The sequence below is a fragment of the Falco biarmicus genome, chromosome 2 (assembly GCF_023638135.1).
Source record: "Falco biarmicus isolate bFalBia1 chromosome 2, bFalBia1.pri, whole genome shotgun sequence".
NCBI lineage: Eukaryota > Metazoa > Chordata > Aves > Falconiformes > Falconidae > Falco > Falco biarmicus.
The window spans coordinates 118,913,360-118,930,909 of NC_079289.1; the positions used below are offsets into that span (position 1 = coordinate 118,913,360).

Genomic DNA, 17,550 nt, shown 5'->3' on the forward strand with positions numbered 1-17,550 from the left:
ATGCGAGTATAACTCGTGTGTACCTGTATAGATTTGCAGGTGTGTCACTTTCAACACCGTCTTATATAGGCTTCTCTGAATTCACGTTCCATTTATTCATCTGAAGCTCAGAGTGCTCCCCGAGCAGCACTACCTGTTACCGCTTACCCGTCCTGCCGCTGCAGGTTCCTCTGGGTTCCTGTCCATGTCTTTAGAAAGCAGGCTGAGCTGAAGGCTGGTTATTAAATGTTTGTGTTGAGCTATCTGTTTTGTTGTTCTTCCAAAATAAATAAACCCTATCTTTTACCTGTGCTTAAAAGGTATGTCAGAAGAGTAACCTGATATCAATTCTGTTCAGTGTGTGAAGAAATACAAAGTGTTGCGCTGCTACAGCTATAAAGTTTAAAAGAATGCTGTTACTATGATTTGCTGTCAGCAAGCAAACAGAAGAAGCCCCAATATGTTATAAACAATCACAGTGGAAACTTGGTACTTTCCAAGAGTAAACGGAACACATCCACAGGAATAAATACCAGAGGTTGTTTGTTGTTTGGTTTTTTTTAAAAAAAAAAACAGTACAGTGAATGTGATTGCAAATGTGTTGTTAGAGTGGCACTTACATTCTCAGTTTTTCACATACAGAGAAATCTATCTAATACAACTCTGTGCTTTGGCTTCTGTGTTAAATACTTTGTTGCAGTTGAGTAATTAAGGCTGTTTCTCTCCTTTCATCTCCAGGTTATCTCTGGACTGAAACTTACACGATTACTTGCTTCAAACCAGATTCTACCAAGTGAATGTCTCAGTTGCCTAGTAGAACTCCTTGAGGACCCTAATACAAACCCATCTCTGACCTTGTCTGTGGTTACTTTGCTATCACAGCTAGGTAAGGTTTGCATCTGAACCTTTATCTTTGGTCTGGGAAAGGGAAGGGAAGACAGGTGCTGATTCTGTGCTATGGGTGATGAACTTCAAAAAAGTGTGAGGTGTGAAAGATGAAGCGTTTTCCATTATAGCAGCATGGTTGGCTGAGCCTCCTGATTGTATGTACAAGGCCAGATAAGATGTTAAATCACCATGAAAAGCATATTTGTAGTCATCGCTGTAAAATGACAATGATTGTGTTTGTCCGAATTTGTTTCCTCACTGGGTAATGTGAGGAATTATTTTCTAGTCCTTGATTTTTGGAGCTTGAAAAGACTACAGTTTTTTAATAATGAAACCTGCCTAGGGGATGCAAAAATAAGGAGAAGCCATGTTACGTCAACAACTGTCATCACCTCGGTTTACCTCTCTCGTTGGAGTGTTTCCTGGATATCAGTTTGGGCTTTCCAATGGACTGGGCCTGTGTGCACCAAGTTTCCAAATAGCTGCAATTACAAAATGGATTCTACTGCCTCTTACTTGTTCCGTGAGATGTGCTTGTTTTTATTCCCCCTGCCCTGCCTTGATTTTACAGAACTGGGACTTCATGGTCTAGGGAACTCTGTGCTAACTACAACCTGCATATGTAGTTACATATAAGGGGAAAAATTATCCCTTCACTGCTTAATTTCTCATCATGTATGAGACTTGAGACCTTTATGATGACCCTTGGTTTATCTTCTCTGATTCTTGAAGTTTTTTAGCCTCTTTGATCTTCCTTTTAGGTTTTTGAAACAGTTGCTGTAAAATTGTATTTGATACTGAAGTTCTTAATTATCTTTTCCAACCTGTTGGGCCTGGAAAACTTGAAGAATTAGTTTTCCAACAGTTCCAACTGATTTGTTGCTTTATCTGTCACCCTTGTTTGCTACATCTTTTCCAGGACTGCCTAAGCAGAACTGGTTGGGGTTTTTTTTATTTACCCATTGCTAGATAACCCTATCAGGGTATCAGTTTTAGTGTACTTGCCCACTATAGCGTGAAGCAAGAAACTGAGATCATTTGGTTTAAAGCCTTTTAAATGCAGGTTTCGAGATCTCAACAGAACTAAAACTTTATAGGTAGGAGGTAGGCCATTCCTTCACTGTCCAAGCATCTTCAGGGAAAGGTATTAGTGTTTCAATTAACTGTAAGTTTAAAAGGTAGACATGCAAGTGCATGGGAGCTGTGATTTATTAGCAGTTAATTGTGAAATACACATGAAAAACTGGTCAAAGACTTTGGCTGCTGATTAGATAGGTAGCTAATACAATTGCTTTTGCTATTAGATATGATTTTTGTTAATAATTCTTGAATTCTAGCTTTAGACAATGAAACTAGAGAAGCTCTTCAGGATACCTACAACCTGACCAGTGTGCTGGCAGGAGTGGTTCATCGAAGTTCTGCTAATCTTAGCGACCCAGTCTTATTACAGGTAACAGGAACTATTGCTTGGTAATATTTGGCTACTGTTACGTAGTATACATTGTACTGTATGCATCTAATAACTCTTTAAAAGCTCTATCTGAAATAATGTGAGGCAAAGATGATCTTAGCTGTGTAATTTATTTGGTGTATGAGGCTAGTACGACAGGATTTTAGCACTGCATAGAGTTCTTTGTATTCTCTCATTATTCTTGCTTGTGCTTCTCAACTCGAAAGAGGAAAAGAAAGAAAAAAAAAAAGAAAAAACCCCACCCAAAATGACAAGGGAACAAAAAATCCCCAGTTTTTGAAATTATTTCAAGAAATCACTCTTGAGAGCTTGTAAGATTATTTTCCAGTTGAGGTATTTACTAACATTAGGAGAAATAACTAACAGAAACCTGGAGATTGTTTTGTCTAATCAATACTTTGGCAGGTAATTGGGAAGGAGTGAAAGGAAAGCTGGCTGGCAGGTTTCATGGAAGGTTTGCAGGGCACGTATGCCTCCTTCCTGCTGGTCAGTGCTATCTGGCAGAAAATGCAAGGGGGCTGTGCTAATGGAAGCTTATTTCTAGAAGCCAAGGGCAGACATCACTGATTATTTTTTTCAAAAACTTTAAGTACGCACATGACATCTCCTAGTCTGACTTAACCAATTTTAACCTGTCCTTTCTGTGTGCTTAACAGGAAAAATTTGTTTACTTTTTAAAATGTGCGCAGGTTTTCTCATGTGTTGTTCCAATCTTTCAGTAAGTACTCACTGCTACCTGTGGTCACATCTCTTCTGGAGAGGGAAAGCAGAAAATGAATTTGCTGTAGTTCTGTTGCCCTTCATCTGTGGAAGATGAGTCAAGCCTCCAGTTAAGAACGCTTTTCTCATGGGTTGCGTATTTCTCAGCACTAGGTGTACCAGAAGACTTGGGGATCCAAATGACTTATCAGTCAGTGGGAAAGATTTTTCAGTTGCCAAACAGATCCGATTGTAAGACCTTTAAGCTCTTACATCAGATATTTACATGGTGAGATTTTGTTTCAGCAGCTATTCTGTGCTGTGATTTTTGTCTTGTTTCAGTAGATTAACTCACTTATGTGCTGAAAGAATGCTGTATAAAGGACTTTAGTACCGTTAGGTCTGTTGGCAGTCTTCACAGCAAATCCATTTTCCTATAGACATACTTTCTGCAAGAGGTTGCAAAGTGCTTTTTGGATTTTGGTGTGACTTTAGGTCATTCAATAGGACAAAGTCCCTTTCTCACTGATAGAATGGAGGACTTGCTGATGAGGCGAAGTGAAGAATTGGATGGGCTAAAAAGGTAACTCCCCTGTCAAAATAAAACCTTATTAATATTTTGGGGCTTTTAAGTAGTGCATCAGTGTGGTAGGACGTTACTCAGTATGCTTGCAGCAGCTCATGCAATTGTTACGTTAACACTACAGAGTCTGAAAATTTATTTGGTTGTGATGCCTTGTTTGTCTTTTCAGTTTAAGCTTTTGTAACTTGTAAGGTTCTTCAGTGAGCTGCTACAGGAAAGACATGTGAACAGCTTTTTTTTATTTCCTCAGAGTATTCAGTTGCTGCAGAGGCTAACCTACAATGTTCCAATCTTTTGTGCTGGTGCCAACATTGATGAATTAATTTCATTTCTAATGCATCATGTGTAAGTGTGTACTCAGTTGTCTTTTATGGGAAATACCTAGCTAAGTTTCTAAACTTTCTGAAGGTCATTACCATACTGCACTAACCTGGTCTCCAAGGTGAACTGTGGCATTTTTTCTCTGACGCTAACAGAAATTTTTCTTGAAAAACCATGTTGTTACAGATTGTCAAATGCAGTGATTGTGGGACTTTGGGTGATTGAATATTAATTGGCCTCTTAGCCCACACACCTGGGAGCGGGGAGCTAACAAAGAGAAAAGCCAGGAGAAAATTCATGCCTGTCATTAGGAGCAGACTTGTATTAATATAAATTCTCTGCACATGTCCTAGTAAGAGGTCAGTGACTACTAAAAGCACCTGCAATAACTGACCTTTGATAGCAGTGATTTCTGATACTGGGTTTTTTTTCAGATGTGCTCTGTTTAAAAACTGCCACACTGTCGGCATTGCAATCTGAATTTTGCTTTGCTTGGAGGAATGGTATCTAACTGGAAAAAAAAAAAAAAAAAACAAAACCTGAACAAAAAAAAAAGTCCCCCAGCCACTGCACCTTCCACCCCCTACAATTTCTTGTAATTAAATTCTGGATGTTTTAACAAAAACATGAAACATGTTTATTTAAACTTCTGGACTTTGTTTTTTTTAAGTCAGTCCATTGAAGATGAGTTAACGATACCGTGTTTAGGACTACTGGCAAATCTCTGTCGTCACAACTTATCTGTTCAAACTCAGATAAAATCTTTGGTAAGATTTTGGGTTGTGGCATGACTCTGGCTTGAGGGCAAAAGACTTGACTCTGGGGAATTTTACCTTAGTATTTCTTACGCACTTTTTTTGTGGCAATAATAACCCTGACCTGCTTGTTCTGCAGAGTTGGCGGTTGTTTCTCTCATGTTGGGGAAAGTATCTGGTAGAACAGGAAGTTTCTTTCCTTCTCTTCATTGCTGTGTTGCACTAGATTGTTATGCATTCAGTTTCTGCAACTGTTCTCTGCAAATGAAAGGTGAATTTAAAATCGGTGCATTCTTCCTTAGAAAAACTACATGTTGCTAACATATAACATATGTTAACATAAAAAACATTTGTATGTTAACATATAAATCTGTAATTGGATTTTTGGTAAGCTGCATTAGCTTTGGCCAAGAAAGTGATTTGCCTTTTAAAAGACAAATCAGTAAAATATCACTGATCTTGATGTTGGAGCAGGGCCTTTGAATCCTCAAATAGACACCCATGTGTGACCTGCTCAGTTCCTGTCTCTTCATAAATCAGTGCAAGCATAACTTGCTGCTTAAACTCAGAAATACAAATTCATATACGTGGCAGTGCATGTTTACGTTGGAAGAGAGGTGGGGCGGGGGGGCAGGAGGAACTACTGTCAGATCTGATCACTGAGCAGAGAAAGGATGGGGGTCAATTTTCAGTGGTTATTTTCTATTAGAGACTTCAGCAAAATAACTCACCTTTCTTTAAAATAATGATGGAATTTCTTCCTTGGGTTTGAGGTGGGTTTTTTTGTTTTTCGTTTTTCCTTACACAAATTCAACAGAGAATTTAGTTCATTGACATCAACACTGCTATTGTGCAGTAGCACACTAAAAGAGATTTCCTAGAGAATTTTTATCATTCTAACATATTTCTTGTATTGTTATTCATGACTTGTATGGCTTACCAATATGTACAATCTGTAATTTTGGTGGTTTTATAGAACAGAACAAAATTTATAATGCCTATGTTTCTCCTTTTTGCTTTAGAATAATGTGAAGAGTTTCTATCGTACCTTAATAAGTTTCCTGGCCCATAGTAATTTGACTATGGTTGTGTTTGCACTTTCAGTATTATCAAGCCTTACTTTAAATGAAGAAGTAGGAGAAAAAGTAAGTAATACTTTGAAGCTTGTTCTCTTCTTAAGTTGTAGATAAAACTAGTAGTCACACCAGCCAAATAAAATTTTAATTCCAGTCAGTTTTAATAAGAGACTCAGCAAAGTAAGTATATGCCCATCTATAAGTTTCTTCTTCCTTCCAGCTCTTTCACGCTCGAAATATCCATCAGACGTTTCAGCTAATATTCAATATTGTTGTAAATGGAGATGGAACTCTCACAAGAAAATACTCTGTTGATCTACTCATGGATCTTCTGAAGAACCCCAAGGTTGCAGATTATTTAACCCGGTATGACTTCACTTCCTAAAAGTAGAGAATATTTTTCCTAAGCTCCTATTCCATTTCTTTGCTGTATCCTGTTTGCATTCTGACCCGAACATTGAAAAAAAAATTCCCTAGATGCTTTTTGAGTGTTACTAGTTGATTATAACTGCTGTACCTGAAACTAAAGAATTCCTGTGTTGCTAGTTTCACACAGAAGTGTGAATCAAAATCTGTTTTTTCTTTCTGACTTAAGGAATATTTATTAGTGTGTTCAGTAGTTCTTTGTCTGGACTGTATCAGTAGTCAGACAACCTGATGAGTAGCGAGCTTGCCTTTTACAGGCCTATATTATCTTGAAGTGGAGTAATATGGCTGAAGTTGGAATAGATTTACTGGAGGGTGTTACAGAGTAGTTCTGTGGTAGACCTTGACTAGTGGTTCTGCAAATTCAGCTCCCAGAATTTAGTTGCTGAACGTCAATCTAAATCTAGCAGTAAAAATGAGCTGGAAAATCTTGGCTTATTTTAAGGAATTTACTTTCATTCTTAAAATATTATTTTATAAAGCTTAGTCTATTTTAAATAGAAATTACATCATCAAAGCTATCACTGTACTTGAAGTGTTTGAGGGTAAGGAGAGTAGGGCACTCATATTTGTCACTTGTTATAAATGTCTGAGTGTAGTAAAATTTCAGTTTCTGTTTCTTTTCTCCTCTACGTATTCTGTAGATATGAGCACTTTACCTCATGCCTTGGTCAAGTATTAGATCTTCTCCATGGAAGGGATCCTGATTCATCATCTAAGGTATTTATAATTTTTCAGTTTAAGCCTAAGAGGGAACAACTACTAGTCTAGTTCCCCTTCTGTACTCATAAGTAGGTTCCTTCTGTACGAGGGCTGATAATGAAACACACTGATTTCAGCACTCTTAAATGTCCTATGGTATTCACCAAGGTTATATTCTAGTTACTCAGAAGGTTGTCAGGTTAGATCTGTAATGGTTAGGTTTTTTTGCCAGACTATGTGTGTCTGCTTTCAGGCAACAGGCATAAAGTCAAAAAGCCAACATAAATACCTTTTGTGCTTTGGCTAATAAGAAATGTTTGGATCCATCAGAAACTCTGTGCATACCACGCTTTACTGGCTAAAACCTAATCTGAATTAATAGTACTCAGACTTTGAACTGATGATCAGGGAACCACAGTGCTAATTTCAAAGACTTAGGAATAAGTTCTCTCATAGCAGTTGAAGAAATTGATGCCACGTTTCGTTAAGCAGTTAACTGTTGTGTTCAGCTTTGTCCCACTACCACCGGATGTAATTGAACCATGTGTCGCTTAAGGCTAAAATGTGAAATTTTGTGAAAATATTAGGGCTAAATACATCTTTGAAATAAATCTTAGGTTTTTCTTATGAATGTTCTTCACATCATAGTAAATAATAAATGCTAATGTTCCTGTGTGTGTGATTTTGTTGTTGGTTTTATTTGGAAAGACGTATTGACAAGGAGCTTGCCAGGGTGCTGCTTTCTTGGCTCTGAGTATGCACTTGTGCATCTGTTCGTGTCAGAATATTTTTCCCTTCGGTAGCTTCCTTCGTTCTGGGTGTATATGCATTTCTACTGCTTATTAGATTGCTAGCCAGTAGTCATGCTGTTTAAAAAAGAAGGGAAAGCAATACACTAAATACTGTCACAATCCTTAACTAGTCTAATGAACTCTGTTTCTGCTGCTGACTTGGCTTTAAAGAAAGCTGTTCTTCAGAAAACTTTAAAGTGCTAAAAGGAGTTGCATGGAACTTGCCTATCTCTTTAGGCTTGTGCTATGGGAGTTGCGATTTCTGTATAAGTACTTGATCTAAAAGCATTTGAACTCTCATTCACTTCACGCAGATCTTAGAGCTGCTGCTTGCCTTCTGTTCCGTGACAGAACTGCGTCATACCCTGCGGCAGGCAATACTGGAACCATCTGGCTTGCCAGTGTCTGGAAGTACCAGATCTCTGACTCGCTCAAAGACTTTTGAACCATCTGTTGCACTGGTCCACTTGTCCAACCAACCATTGGAAGGCTCTGAAGACTGTTCAGTTCTAGCATTGCAACTATTCAAAGAGATTTTTGAGGTACCAAGACTGATAATTGAGTTTAAAGAGCTTCTTAGCAGCTATATTTTAATTGACTTTTAAACAACTATTAGCATATTACTCAAAAAATAGCATGTAAAAATATGCCTGAAACAGAGTTCTTCCTGTTCCAGAATTCCATGCTTTGTAAAACAACTTTTCTTTTAAAGACAGGCTGTATTTTTGAAATATTTCTGTATTGAAAGTTAAGTGGAAGAAAGGACAGTTCATGAAGTCATGAGGTAGACACTAAAGCTATCAAAGAATTGTTTTCTAGGACTTGCAGAAGTGAGGAAGTTCTGTTTTGTGCTCTTTGTTAAGCTTCCCCCTCCAGTGTGAATGCTGATCAGCCTGAAATGGCAAGAGGCTGGGAAAGCTAGAAGACAGGCTGGTGGAGGAAGGGGTAGAGTATCCTTGGCTTCCTTCTGTAGTTTTAAATATTGACATAAAGTAAAATGTCTTTATTACAGGATGCTATTGACAGTGGAAACGGCACCTCAGCCAAACACTTTGTGGATCTTCTGCTGCCTGTTCTTCTTGATCATCTTCAGAGGACAGAACAGATTGTGGATGAACTATTAGTGAAGAAAAAGTGTGAAAGAATGGTCAAGGCTATTAATGTCCTAACAAATATCCTTTCTGTGTGCCTATTGGCAGTTAATTTATTATTCCTCCACCATGATCTCCTCTAAGGTGTTAGAAGAAATGTCTGTCTTGGGTCACTTTTAATAGCTTTTAATGACAACAACTGCCCGAATTTTACCTAGGACTGTCATCCCGAAGGACCTTAAGTAGCTTTCTAATTGCTGTGAAATTATTTTATAGTACTGTGGTGCAGGAAAAAATGTGATGGCTATTTGACGTAGAATTATAGAATAATTTAGGCTGGAAAAGACCTTTGAGATTATAAAGTCCAACTGTTAGCCCAGGACTGTGAAGTCCATCACTAAACCATGTCCCTGAGTACCACATCTACACGTTTTTTAAGCACCTCCAGGGATGGTGAGTCTACCACCTCCCTGGGCAGCCTGTTTCCATGCATGACCACCCTTTCAGTATAGAACGTTATAGAACAGTATAGAAGTAATTTGCAGATCAAAAATGAAGATGAGTGTTTTCTGTTGAAACTGCAAGGGTAGTTTGGGTGGCCGTGTTCTTGGTCGGTATTCGCCTGGCTAAGTCAGGTGCAGCTCCCAGCCAAATATGATGCAAATCTAGATCAGCAAACCAAGGAAAAATAACGTGGAATGGTAACAGTTTTGCACTCCTGTTTTAGTCCTTAGTGTTCCCAGGGTCATGTAGTAAGGAGGACATGCCTGCAGGACATAGTCCTGCATCTAAGCTGAGCTCTGTGAGAAATGTCTTTGCTAGCTCACTCCTAGATAACTAATTCTTCTATTAGGAACTGATTGTTCACTGGCTTTTTTTCATCATCTTTCTTAGGCCACTCACTGTATTATGGTTTCCCTTAGCTGTCTGTTTCCAAGTAAGTGCGTGTTTTTTATTGAAAAGGAAGCTTACTTGGCATGTGAGTTAAGCATGGCTTAGCTGGGTTTTAAAAGCATTTTTGGAGGCTCTTGTGCTGCGATACACTTAACTCTTGCATCCTTTATTATTAGAAAATGTTGGGTTTTGGTGCAATACCGAAGTATAGGTATATATTAAGTTTATTCTTAACTTGATCTACTGCTCTGTAGAGATGACCTACTGAAAAAGCATGCCTCAAAGGTACTGACAGCCAGCCAATGCACATCTCTAATAGAACACCAGTTTGCCTGTAGTGGAATTGATACTGCTTTTGGGACAAAAGTAGTGGATTCTAAAATGTGGTGAGCACGTGAATTTATCTAAAAAGCTAATTTAGCAAGACTTGTATGAGAGTTGTGATATTGTTTGGATGGTAAGTATATTGTAGTTTAAAGTACCATCTAAATGCACGTAAACAAATTCTGTTTTTAAATAAAACAGTATTTCTATGGCAATAGAAAGTAACGTTGCTAGTCAGTTCAAAGAGTGAAACCAAACATAAGCATTCAGATCTTGTTTTCAGCATAAGCTGGAGATCCACATTGGAGCAGTGACCTTAAATCTCATGCAGTAGTTCAAGCTTACCAGAACTGTTTGACACCTGATTTTTTGTTTTATGCAACCAGAGTTCAAAAATATCACTCATCAATATGGGAGGGAATTGTACTGCACTGAAAATGGAATATACATTCCTTCAGCTCGGTGTCATTAACCTGGATGTGGATATAACCAAGAGTTACATGGCCAAAGACCAGTGAGGTATAATTGGACCTACGATTAAACCCTCCTCACGGTTTTTTTTGGTCTTCACTGTTGCCATCCTTGGCATGCTGGAGAAGTTCAGCAGTGTGCCCAAGGAACATGGTGATCTCTCTTGGTGTTGGCATTGTTGCCTTGCTAGACATATTTAATGTCTTTTTGAAGGTTGGGGGTTTTTTTAATTGACTGAATTTATTTATCAGTGCTGATTTGGCAAATCTCACTGCCTTTTTTCACCTACTTTGCTTTTCTATTTGTATGTTTGAAAGCAAACTCGCTGCTGATATTATTTTGAAAACGCTTGATCTTATGAGCAGACTTAAGCAGGACGTATGTGGTATGGAGGTCAGCTTCTACAAAATGCTACAGGTATGATTTTAAAATTTCTGGTGAAATGTGTCTGTGAAGGGAAGTGTCGCTACACTACAGTAGTTCTAATTCTGACTGGTTTGCATGGTTATCTCTGAAGTGGTAGAACTTCTAGAAAAATATAGTCCCCTGTGCACAATTCTTTAAAGTTGTTCCATTGTTTATCCTTCTAAGATAAGAGCAGTTTTCTTTTACTCCAATAATTTATTTCAGTTGTGCTTGTTAAACCATAGTTTGGCCGCCTGGTAAGAATTATTATTTTAAGAATTCATTAGGTCTGCAATTTAAAGGTAGCAAACCAGGAAAAAGTTATCACAACCATATAATTATTTGTGGGGTTGGTTACTGTTAAATGTATACCTCTAATTTGTGACTTTGCATAGTCAAAACAGTTTCTGCTAATTATTGGTCAGATCCTACCTTAACAATTTACATTGTAGATGGAAAAATAATCCAGACAGTCAGACGCTTCCTGCTGTTTTGGAGGATTTTCTTTCAAGAATGGGAGTTGTGTAATTTAATGGGTAGCAATGAGAGTTTTACAGTCCTCAGGAAATCCTTATAAAACTTAAGCTTCTTACCCTTTATGATGGAATTCAAGCACTTGAAAACTTAAAGGAATTAAGTAGTCTCTTTGCCGGTTACTGGGAAAACACGTTTCTAAATACTCTGAAGTATAAGCTATTTTTAAAAACGCTTCTGTTGAATTCAGGCTGAGAAACTTAGAAGGGCAAACTTTAAGGAGGTAGCTTAAGTTCTGAATAAAACATTTCTGTGTTCGTGGGCCTTGATATTGTGATGTCTGGGTGGTTGTGTTTGTTTTTTTTTTTAACTGTTATCTTGTTTTGACTAAAGTAGTTTCTTTTTTAGGATCAACGCTTGATTATGCCTTTGACATTTGCTTTAACATCAGATGACAGAGAGCAAGTCCAAATGGGGCTTAGAATACTGTTTGAGGCTGCATCCTTACCAGATTTTCCTGCCATAGTGTAAGTTTATTTTTGTGATCGTCTGGTAGGATTTGACATTTTTATGGGCTTAGTGATATTCGTGTTTCTTGGCAGGTTACTTTCAATTCATCAGAGACAGAAACTTTAGAAGAATTGTCTTGTTTCTTTATCTGCAGTTAAGAGAGAGTAATGATCTTGGAGGCCAGAGGAAACAGTTCATATGCTGATGGTATTCAATTCACATCGCATTCTAGAGAGCATAGTAGTGACTGACTTCTGTCCCGCAAGGTTTATTTATCTGGCGACTGTGCCTGGAACTTTCTACTTGGAGTGCATCTAATATTCTGACTGTCAGATTTCTCTCTCTACTGAACTTTCAGACATGCCATTTTTCAGTTCCTAAAGCTTTGCTTACCCTTTTGCGGTAACTTCCAAGAAAGAACAGAACAGAATACACAGGCAGATGGCAGTTCAGGTAGTATTTAAGGTGGTCTAAACAGGAGAAAAAATACTGAGGAAACTATTTGATGGAGTCCTTATTTCTATAAATGTAATAAAATAGGAAAAAATGATCATGTATGTAGGATCACAACACTAGACTTCAGGAGAGCAGCTCTTAGCCTTTTTCATGATCTGCTTGGAAGAATCCCATGAGAAATAGCCCTGGTGAGAAGAGGGATTAAGGAGAGTTGGTTGATATTTTTTTTTTTTAAGTTTTTTTCCCCTTCTGCCCAATCCTCTTCACCCCTCCTCCCCAGAGGATCATTTTCTCCAAGGCCTTAATAGTCCATCTCATCCCAAGCAGCAGAAAATTGAACATGGCAGGAAATTTGCAAGGAGCTCCTGACAAATGTTAAATATAAAAAGGAAGCATTCAGGAGGTAGAAGCAGGCACAGGTGACCTGGGAGGAATACAGAGAACCTGTCTCAAGTATACAGGGATGGGATTAGAAAAGCCAGAGCTCACCTGGAGTTGAACCTGGCAACAGATGTGAAGGGCCACAAGGAAGACTTCTACCAGTACTTCAGCAGTAAGACAAAACTAGGAAAAAATGTGTGCCTTTCTGTTGAATGGGGCAGGAGACCTGGTGACAAAGGACATGGAAAAGGTTGACATACTCAATGCCTTGTTCACCTTGGTCTTCAGTGGTATGATTTGCCTTTGGGAGTCCTAGGTCCATGGGAGCAATGGGAAAGGTCTAGAGGAGGGAAGACTTATCCTGGGTGGTGGAGGATCAGGTTATGGAACAGGTGGACAATCTGAAGTCCACAAGACCTGACAGTATGCACCCATGAGCGCTTAGGGAGTTGGCTGGTGTCATTGCAAGGCCACCCCAGGTTACCTTTGAAAAGTCAGGGCAGTTGGGAGATATTCCTGAGGACTAGAAGAAAGCAAATATAACTGCCGTCTTCAAGAATGGCAAAGATGGTCAGTAGCACCCTGGACTGCATGAGGAAGAGTATCGCTGGCAGGTTGAAGGAGGTGATAATTCCCTTCTGCTCAGCCTTGGTGAGACCACTTCTGGAGTGGGGTGTTCAGGTCTGCACTCCCCAGTGCAAGAGGGATGTAAACTCACTAGAGTGAGGGTAGTGAAGTGCCATTAAGGTGATTGAGGAAGGAGCATCTTCCTTCATCAGTCACACAAGATGCGGCTGAGAGAGCCAGGATTGTTTTGTTTTGAGAAGACTTGTGGATTTTATGGATGTGTATAAATGTCTGATGGAGAGGAACAAAGCAGGTGGAGCCTGAGCCTTCTCAGTGGTATCCACTGACAGGAGAAGAGGTAGCCACGAACAGAAATGTAAGAAAAAAAACACCCTTGATTTCTTAGATTTAAAGAAAAAGCCTTTTACTGTAAGGGGGGGTCAAACACTAGGAAAGGTTGCCCAGAGAAGTTGTGCAGTCTTCCTCCTTTGAGACAGTCAGAACTACTGGACGTAGTCGTGGACAGCGTGTTTAGGAGTGTGAGTGCTGAATGGGATGATCTGTAGAAATCCCTTTCAACCTCAGCTTTTCTGTGGTCACATGATTTTGTGGATATAGGAAACATATTTTTTTTTTTTTAATGGCCAATAACAAAAAGTCTGGCTGGAAGAATGAAGAATCTGTACAATCCAATATGATTGGAGTTGTGCGATGAAATGGCCAAATAACATGTCTATACATGCAAGTTAAAAATAGGCTTTGTTCACTTAAGCAATTGAGACAGCACTTCAGTGAAGTGGTTGGGATAATTACCAATTAAGGAATTTAACAAGAGGAAAAGATTTTTGACTGGTGCCTCAAAAACCAGCTCTCTTGACTCTCTCTGATTTGGAACATGTCATTCGTAGCTGCCTTGAAAATACCAGCCACAAGTTACATGCAGACACTGGAGTATAGGTATTGTAATTCTGTCTAAGCTTTTATGTTCTCTTCCCTGTCCAAATTTTAACTGATTGCACTCTTATCTGTATACTTAAACTCTGGTTAAAAAGTACAAAATTAAATGTGCTGTACTCAATATAGTATTGTAAAATAGCATCGCAGGCAAAGAAAAACTAAGGTTTATTGGTTGCACTCTGCCTTTTTATGATTCAGTCTTTTTATGACTAATAAAAATTCTCACTAAATGCCTTCTTGATCTTCTTACTTACAAACAGCGGCCTAGTTAGTTTGAATAGTGATGTGGGAAATAACCTGTCTCACAGACTAATAAGAGACAGATGATCTGTTCTCAAGAAGCGCTGAACACGGTGCCCTTTCTGGTGAGGTACTGCATTTGTTTCTAAAGGTTAGCCATGACAGGCTTTCATTTTTTCTGCTTTCTGTATCTCCGGACAGCTTGGGCACATGTCTGATGCTACATCTTAATGCTGTGTGATAATGCAAATATGACTGTTCTGTAATCTGTTTTCAATGAAAGAGAAGTTAGTTATGGAACTGTTATCTTCAATCCTTGCAATGATATTTGTAGCAGGTTGTTTCATTTATAGCCTTTATGTTTATACAGGCTTGGTGAAAGCATTGCAGCAAATAATGCTTACAGGCAACAAGAAGTGGAGCACGCATCAAAAAGGATCCAAACGCAGTCACCCTTGACCAGCATTTCTTTGGTGAGGTGTTCTTCATCCTGTCCTCCTAGTGACGAATCCACAACTTCAAATATTCAGGAATTAATACAAAAACTTCATTCTGGACTAAAGGTTAGTAGAATTTATATACCCTTGTTAAATACTGACTTTTTTTAACAGAAATTAAAATCCAAGTGTCAGGCTATAGCACATGTGTCAGTTAAGTTCAGTTTAGATTCTTGCCTGTTTAGAACGTGCTCCGCTTAGCAAGCTCCTGAGCAGAATTCAGTGATGTTTCTTTGTACTACATCAGAAGCTGGGCTCCTGAAGATCCCTTTCTCCAGTGGTGTTGCCCACACTCATCTGACATCTGTCTGCACATCTGACAGCTATAGTCTCAACAGCTTAGACATGCTGGGACACGTATGAGTGTCCTCCTCCCCCTGCTCCCCGAGAAATAACCTGTGATAAAATACAGATGATATGCTGCTTTAGAAGAGTATGGTGCAACGCTTGTATGCCTAAACATGCATACAAGCATTTTGCTTTTCTTGCCTGTAGCTGACTGTTTCACATCCGCAGTTCAATTTTTGTGGCCTTTTTGGAAAGGCACTGTTACTACTTCAGAAAAAAGTTTTTGTTTCCCTCTGCAGCAACATGCGTTGTGAATGAGACACTCCTAACAGGGACCACAGACAGTGTGCTGTTTTGTGGGCCATGCTATCAGATGCTGAATATATTTCCTCTTTCTCTTTTCTGTTCAAAGCAAGTTAGTAGCTTTGTAGCTGCTTTAGACTGAGTGATGGATGATTACTTCTGTTTTCTTCTGGCTTAAAAGAACTGTATGCAAATTGGGAAAATGAACAAAGTGCCTGTTAACAGCTTGAGATCATAGAATCATGCAGGTTGGAAAAGACCCTTGAGATGCAGTCTAACTGTAAACCTGACACTGCCAAGCCCACCCTTGAGCCGTGTCGGAGTGCCGCGGCTGCATGGCTTTTAAAGACCCACGGGGATGGTGACTCGGCCATGTCCCTGGGCAGCCCGTGCCAGTACTTGACAACCCTTCTGGGGAAGAAAATTCTCCTAATATCCAATGTAAATGTCCCCTGGCACAACCTGAGGCTGTTTCCTCCTGTCCTGCTGCTTCTTTACTTGGGAGAAGAGACTGACCACCACCTGCCTACCGCTGCCTTTCAGGTAGCTGTAGGGAGTGATAAGATCCCTCTGGGCTGAGCACCCCCAGCTGCCCCCCCCTTCCCCCCCAGCCGTGTGCCCCAGCCCCTTCCCCAGCCCCCTGCCCGGCTCTGGACACGCTCCAGCCCCCCTACGTCCCTCTGGGCCTGAGGGGGCCGAAACTGAACCCAGGGCTCGAGGTGCGGCCCCCACCAGCGCCGAGCACAGGGGCACGGGCACTGCCCTGGCCCTGCTGGCCACACCGTTTCAGATCCGAGCCAGGGTGCTGTTGGCCTCCTGGGCCACCTGGGCACACTGGGGGCTCATGTCCAGCCGGCTGCTGACCAGCACCCCCGGGCCCTTTCCATGGGGCAGCTTTGAGCCGCTCTGCCCCCAGCCCGCAGCGCTGTGGGGCTGCTGTGACCCACGGGCAGGACCCGGCACTTGGCCATGTTGAACCTCACACAACTGGCCTTGGTCCATCCGCCCAGCCTGCCCAGACCCCCCGCAGAGCCTCCTGCCCCCAGCACGTCAGCACTCCCCCCAGCCTGGTGCCAGCTGCTACAGTTCAGAGGTTAAAGATGTCTCGAACACCGCTCCGGGAATGCGGCTTTTCCCGCGGGGAGCTGCGTGTGGCCGGGGCGCGCCGAGTGTCGCAGCCGCCCGGCTCGGGAAGGCAGCCTGGGCGCTGGAGCTGCCGCAGGTCGGGAGCCGCGGGCGCAGCCCCGCGTTGGCCGTGCCGCCCCGGCAGCCTTTCCCGTGCCTCTGGGCTCGGGGCGAGGCCTGGGGGGCGGCGGGGCCGGGCGGCTGCTGGCGGCGGCTCCCTGCCCTGTCGCGGGGCGAGTGCCGAGGGGCGGCAGGAGAGAAGGGAGCGGGCGAGGGGGCGCGGTGCTGAGCGGCGGCGGCACAAGGAGGGCCGCCCGCAGGGTCCCCGGGGCGCAGCCCGTAGGCGGCGGGGGCCGGGGCCGCGTGCCCCGCGGGAGGTGCCGGGAGAGGCCGCGCCCTGGGTGCCGGCGCCGCGCGCCCCGCCCGCTGGCCCGTGGGCTGCCCCGGCGGCGGGCGGCGCACAGCGACCCCTAGTGGTGTGCGGCCGCTCGGCCCCGCCCCCGGCGCCCCCCGCCTCGGCTTGGCGCCCCGCTGCGGGGACACGGGGCACTCTGCGCCAGCGCCCCCCGCTCCTTGTCGGAGCTGACAAGAACGACCCTCGCCGAGGGACCGGCTCCGCTCCGCCGCTGCAGCGATCGGGCAAACGGCCCCAGCAGCCGGCGCTGCTTCGCTGCGGGCGCTGCCGCCGCCTTCTCCCCCCGCGCCTGGTTGCCGGGGCCGCCCCGCAGCGCTGCCCGTGCCCAGTGCGCAGCAGCCGCGGCGCCAGGCTGTGCTGCTGCCGTTTTTCAAGGGAGAAAGCTATCTAGGAATTGAGCCAATCTTTTCTTAGACCTTCCAATTAGTAGACTTTTCCTTTAAAAATCAATAGACACATTA

At 41.9% G+C, this 17,550-nt stretch overlaps 1 protein-coding gene across 2 annotated transcripts in view; it reads left to right on the plus strand.

Annotated features, from left to right (window-relative positions):
- Positions 1-17,550, plus strand: part of CIP2A (cellular inhibitor of PP2A) — a 28,199-nt gene that overhangs the window by 1,581 nt on the left and 9,068 nt on the right. The window contains exons 2-14 of one of the 2 annotated variants that reach the window (XM_056327466.1): positions 718-865; positions 2,205-2,317; positions 3,871-3,965; positions 4,612-4,708; positions 5,719-5,841; positions 5,993-6,138; positions 6,843-6,918; positions 8,006-8,233; positions 8,704-8,863; positions 9,921-10,062; positions 10,789-10,888; positions 11,759-11,877; positions 14,832-15,024. In XM_056327466.1, the coding sequence (XP_056183441.1) occupies positions 718-865; positions 2,205-2,317; positions 3,871-3,965; positions 4,612-4,708; positions 5,719-5,841; positions 5,993-6,138; positions 6,843-6,918; positions 8,006-8,233; positions 8,704-8,863; positions 9,921-10,062; positions 10,789-10,888; positions 11,759-11,877; positions 14,832-15,024 (1,740 nt within the window). Of the gene's footprint in view, positions 1-717; positions 866-2,204; positions 2,318-3,597; positions 3,621-3,870; positions 3,966-4,611; positions 4,709-5,718; positions 5,842-5,992; positions 6,139-6,842; positions 6,919-8,005; positions 8,234-8,703; positions 8,864-9,920; positions 10,063-10,788; positions 10,889-11,758; positions 11,878-14,831; positions 15,025-17,550 lie in introns of those variants that run through there. The other variant, XM_056327467.1, reaches the window with a different exon arrangement.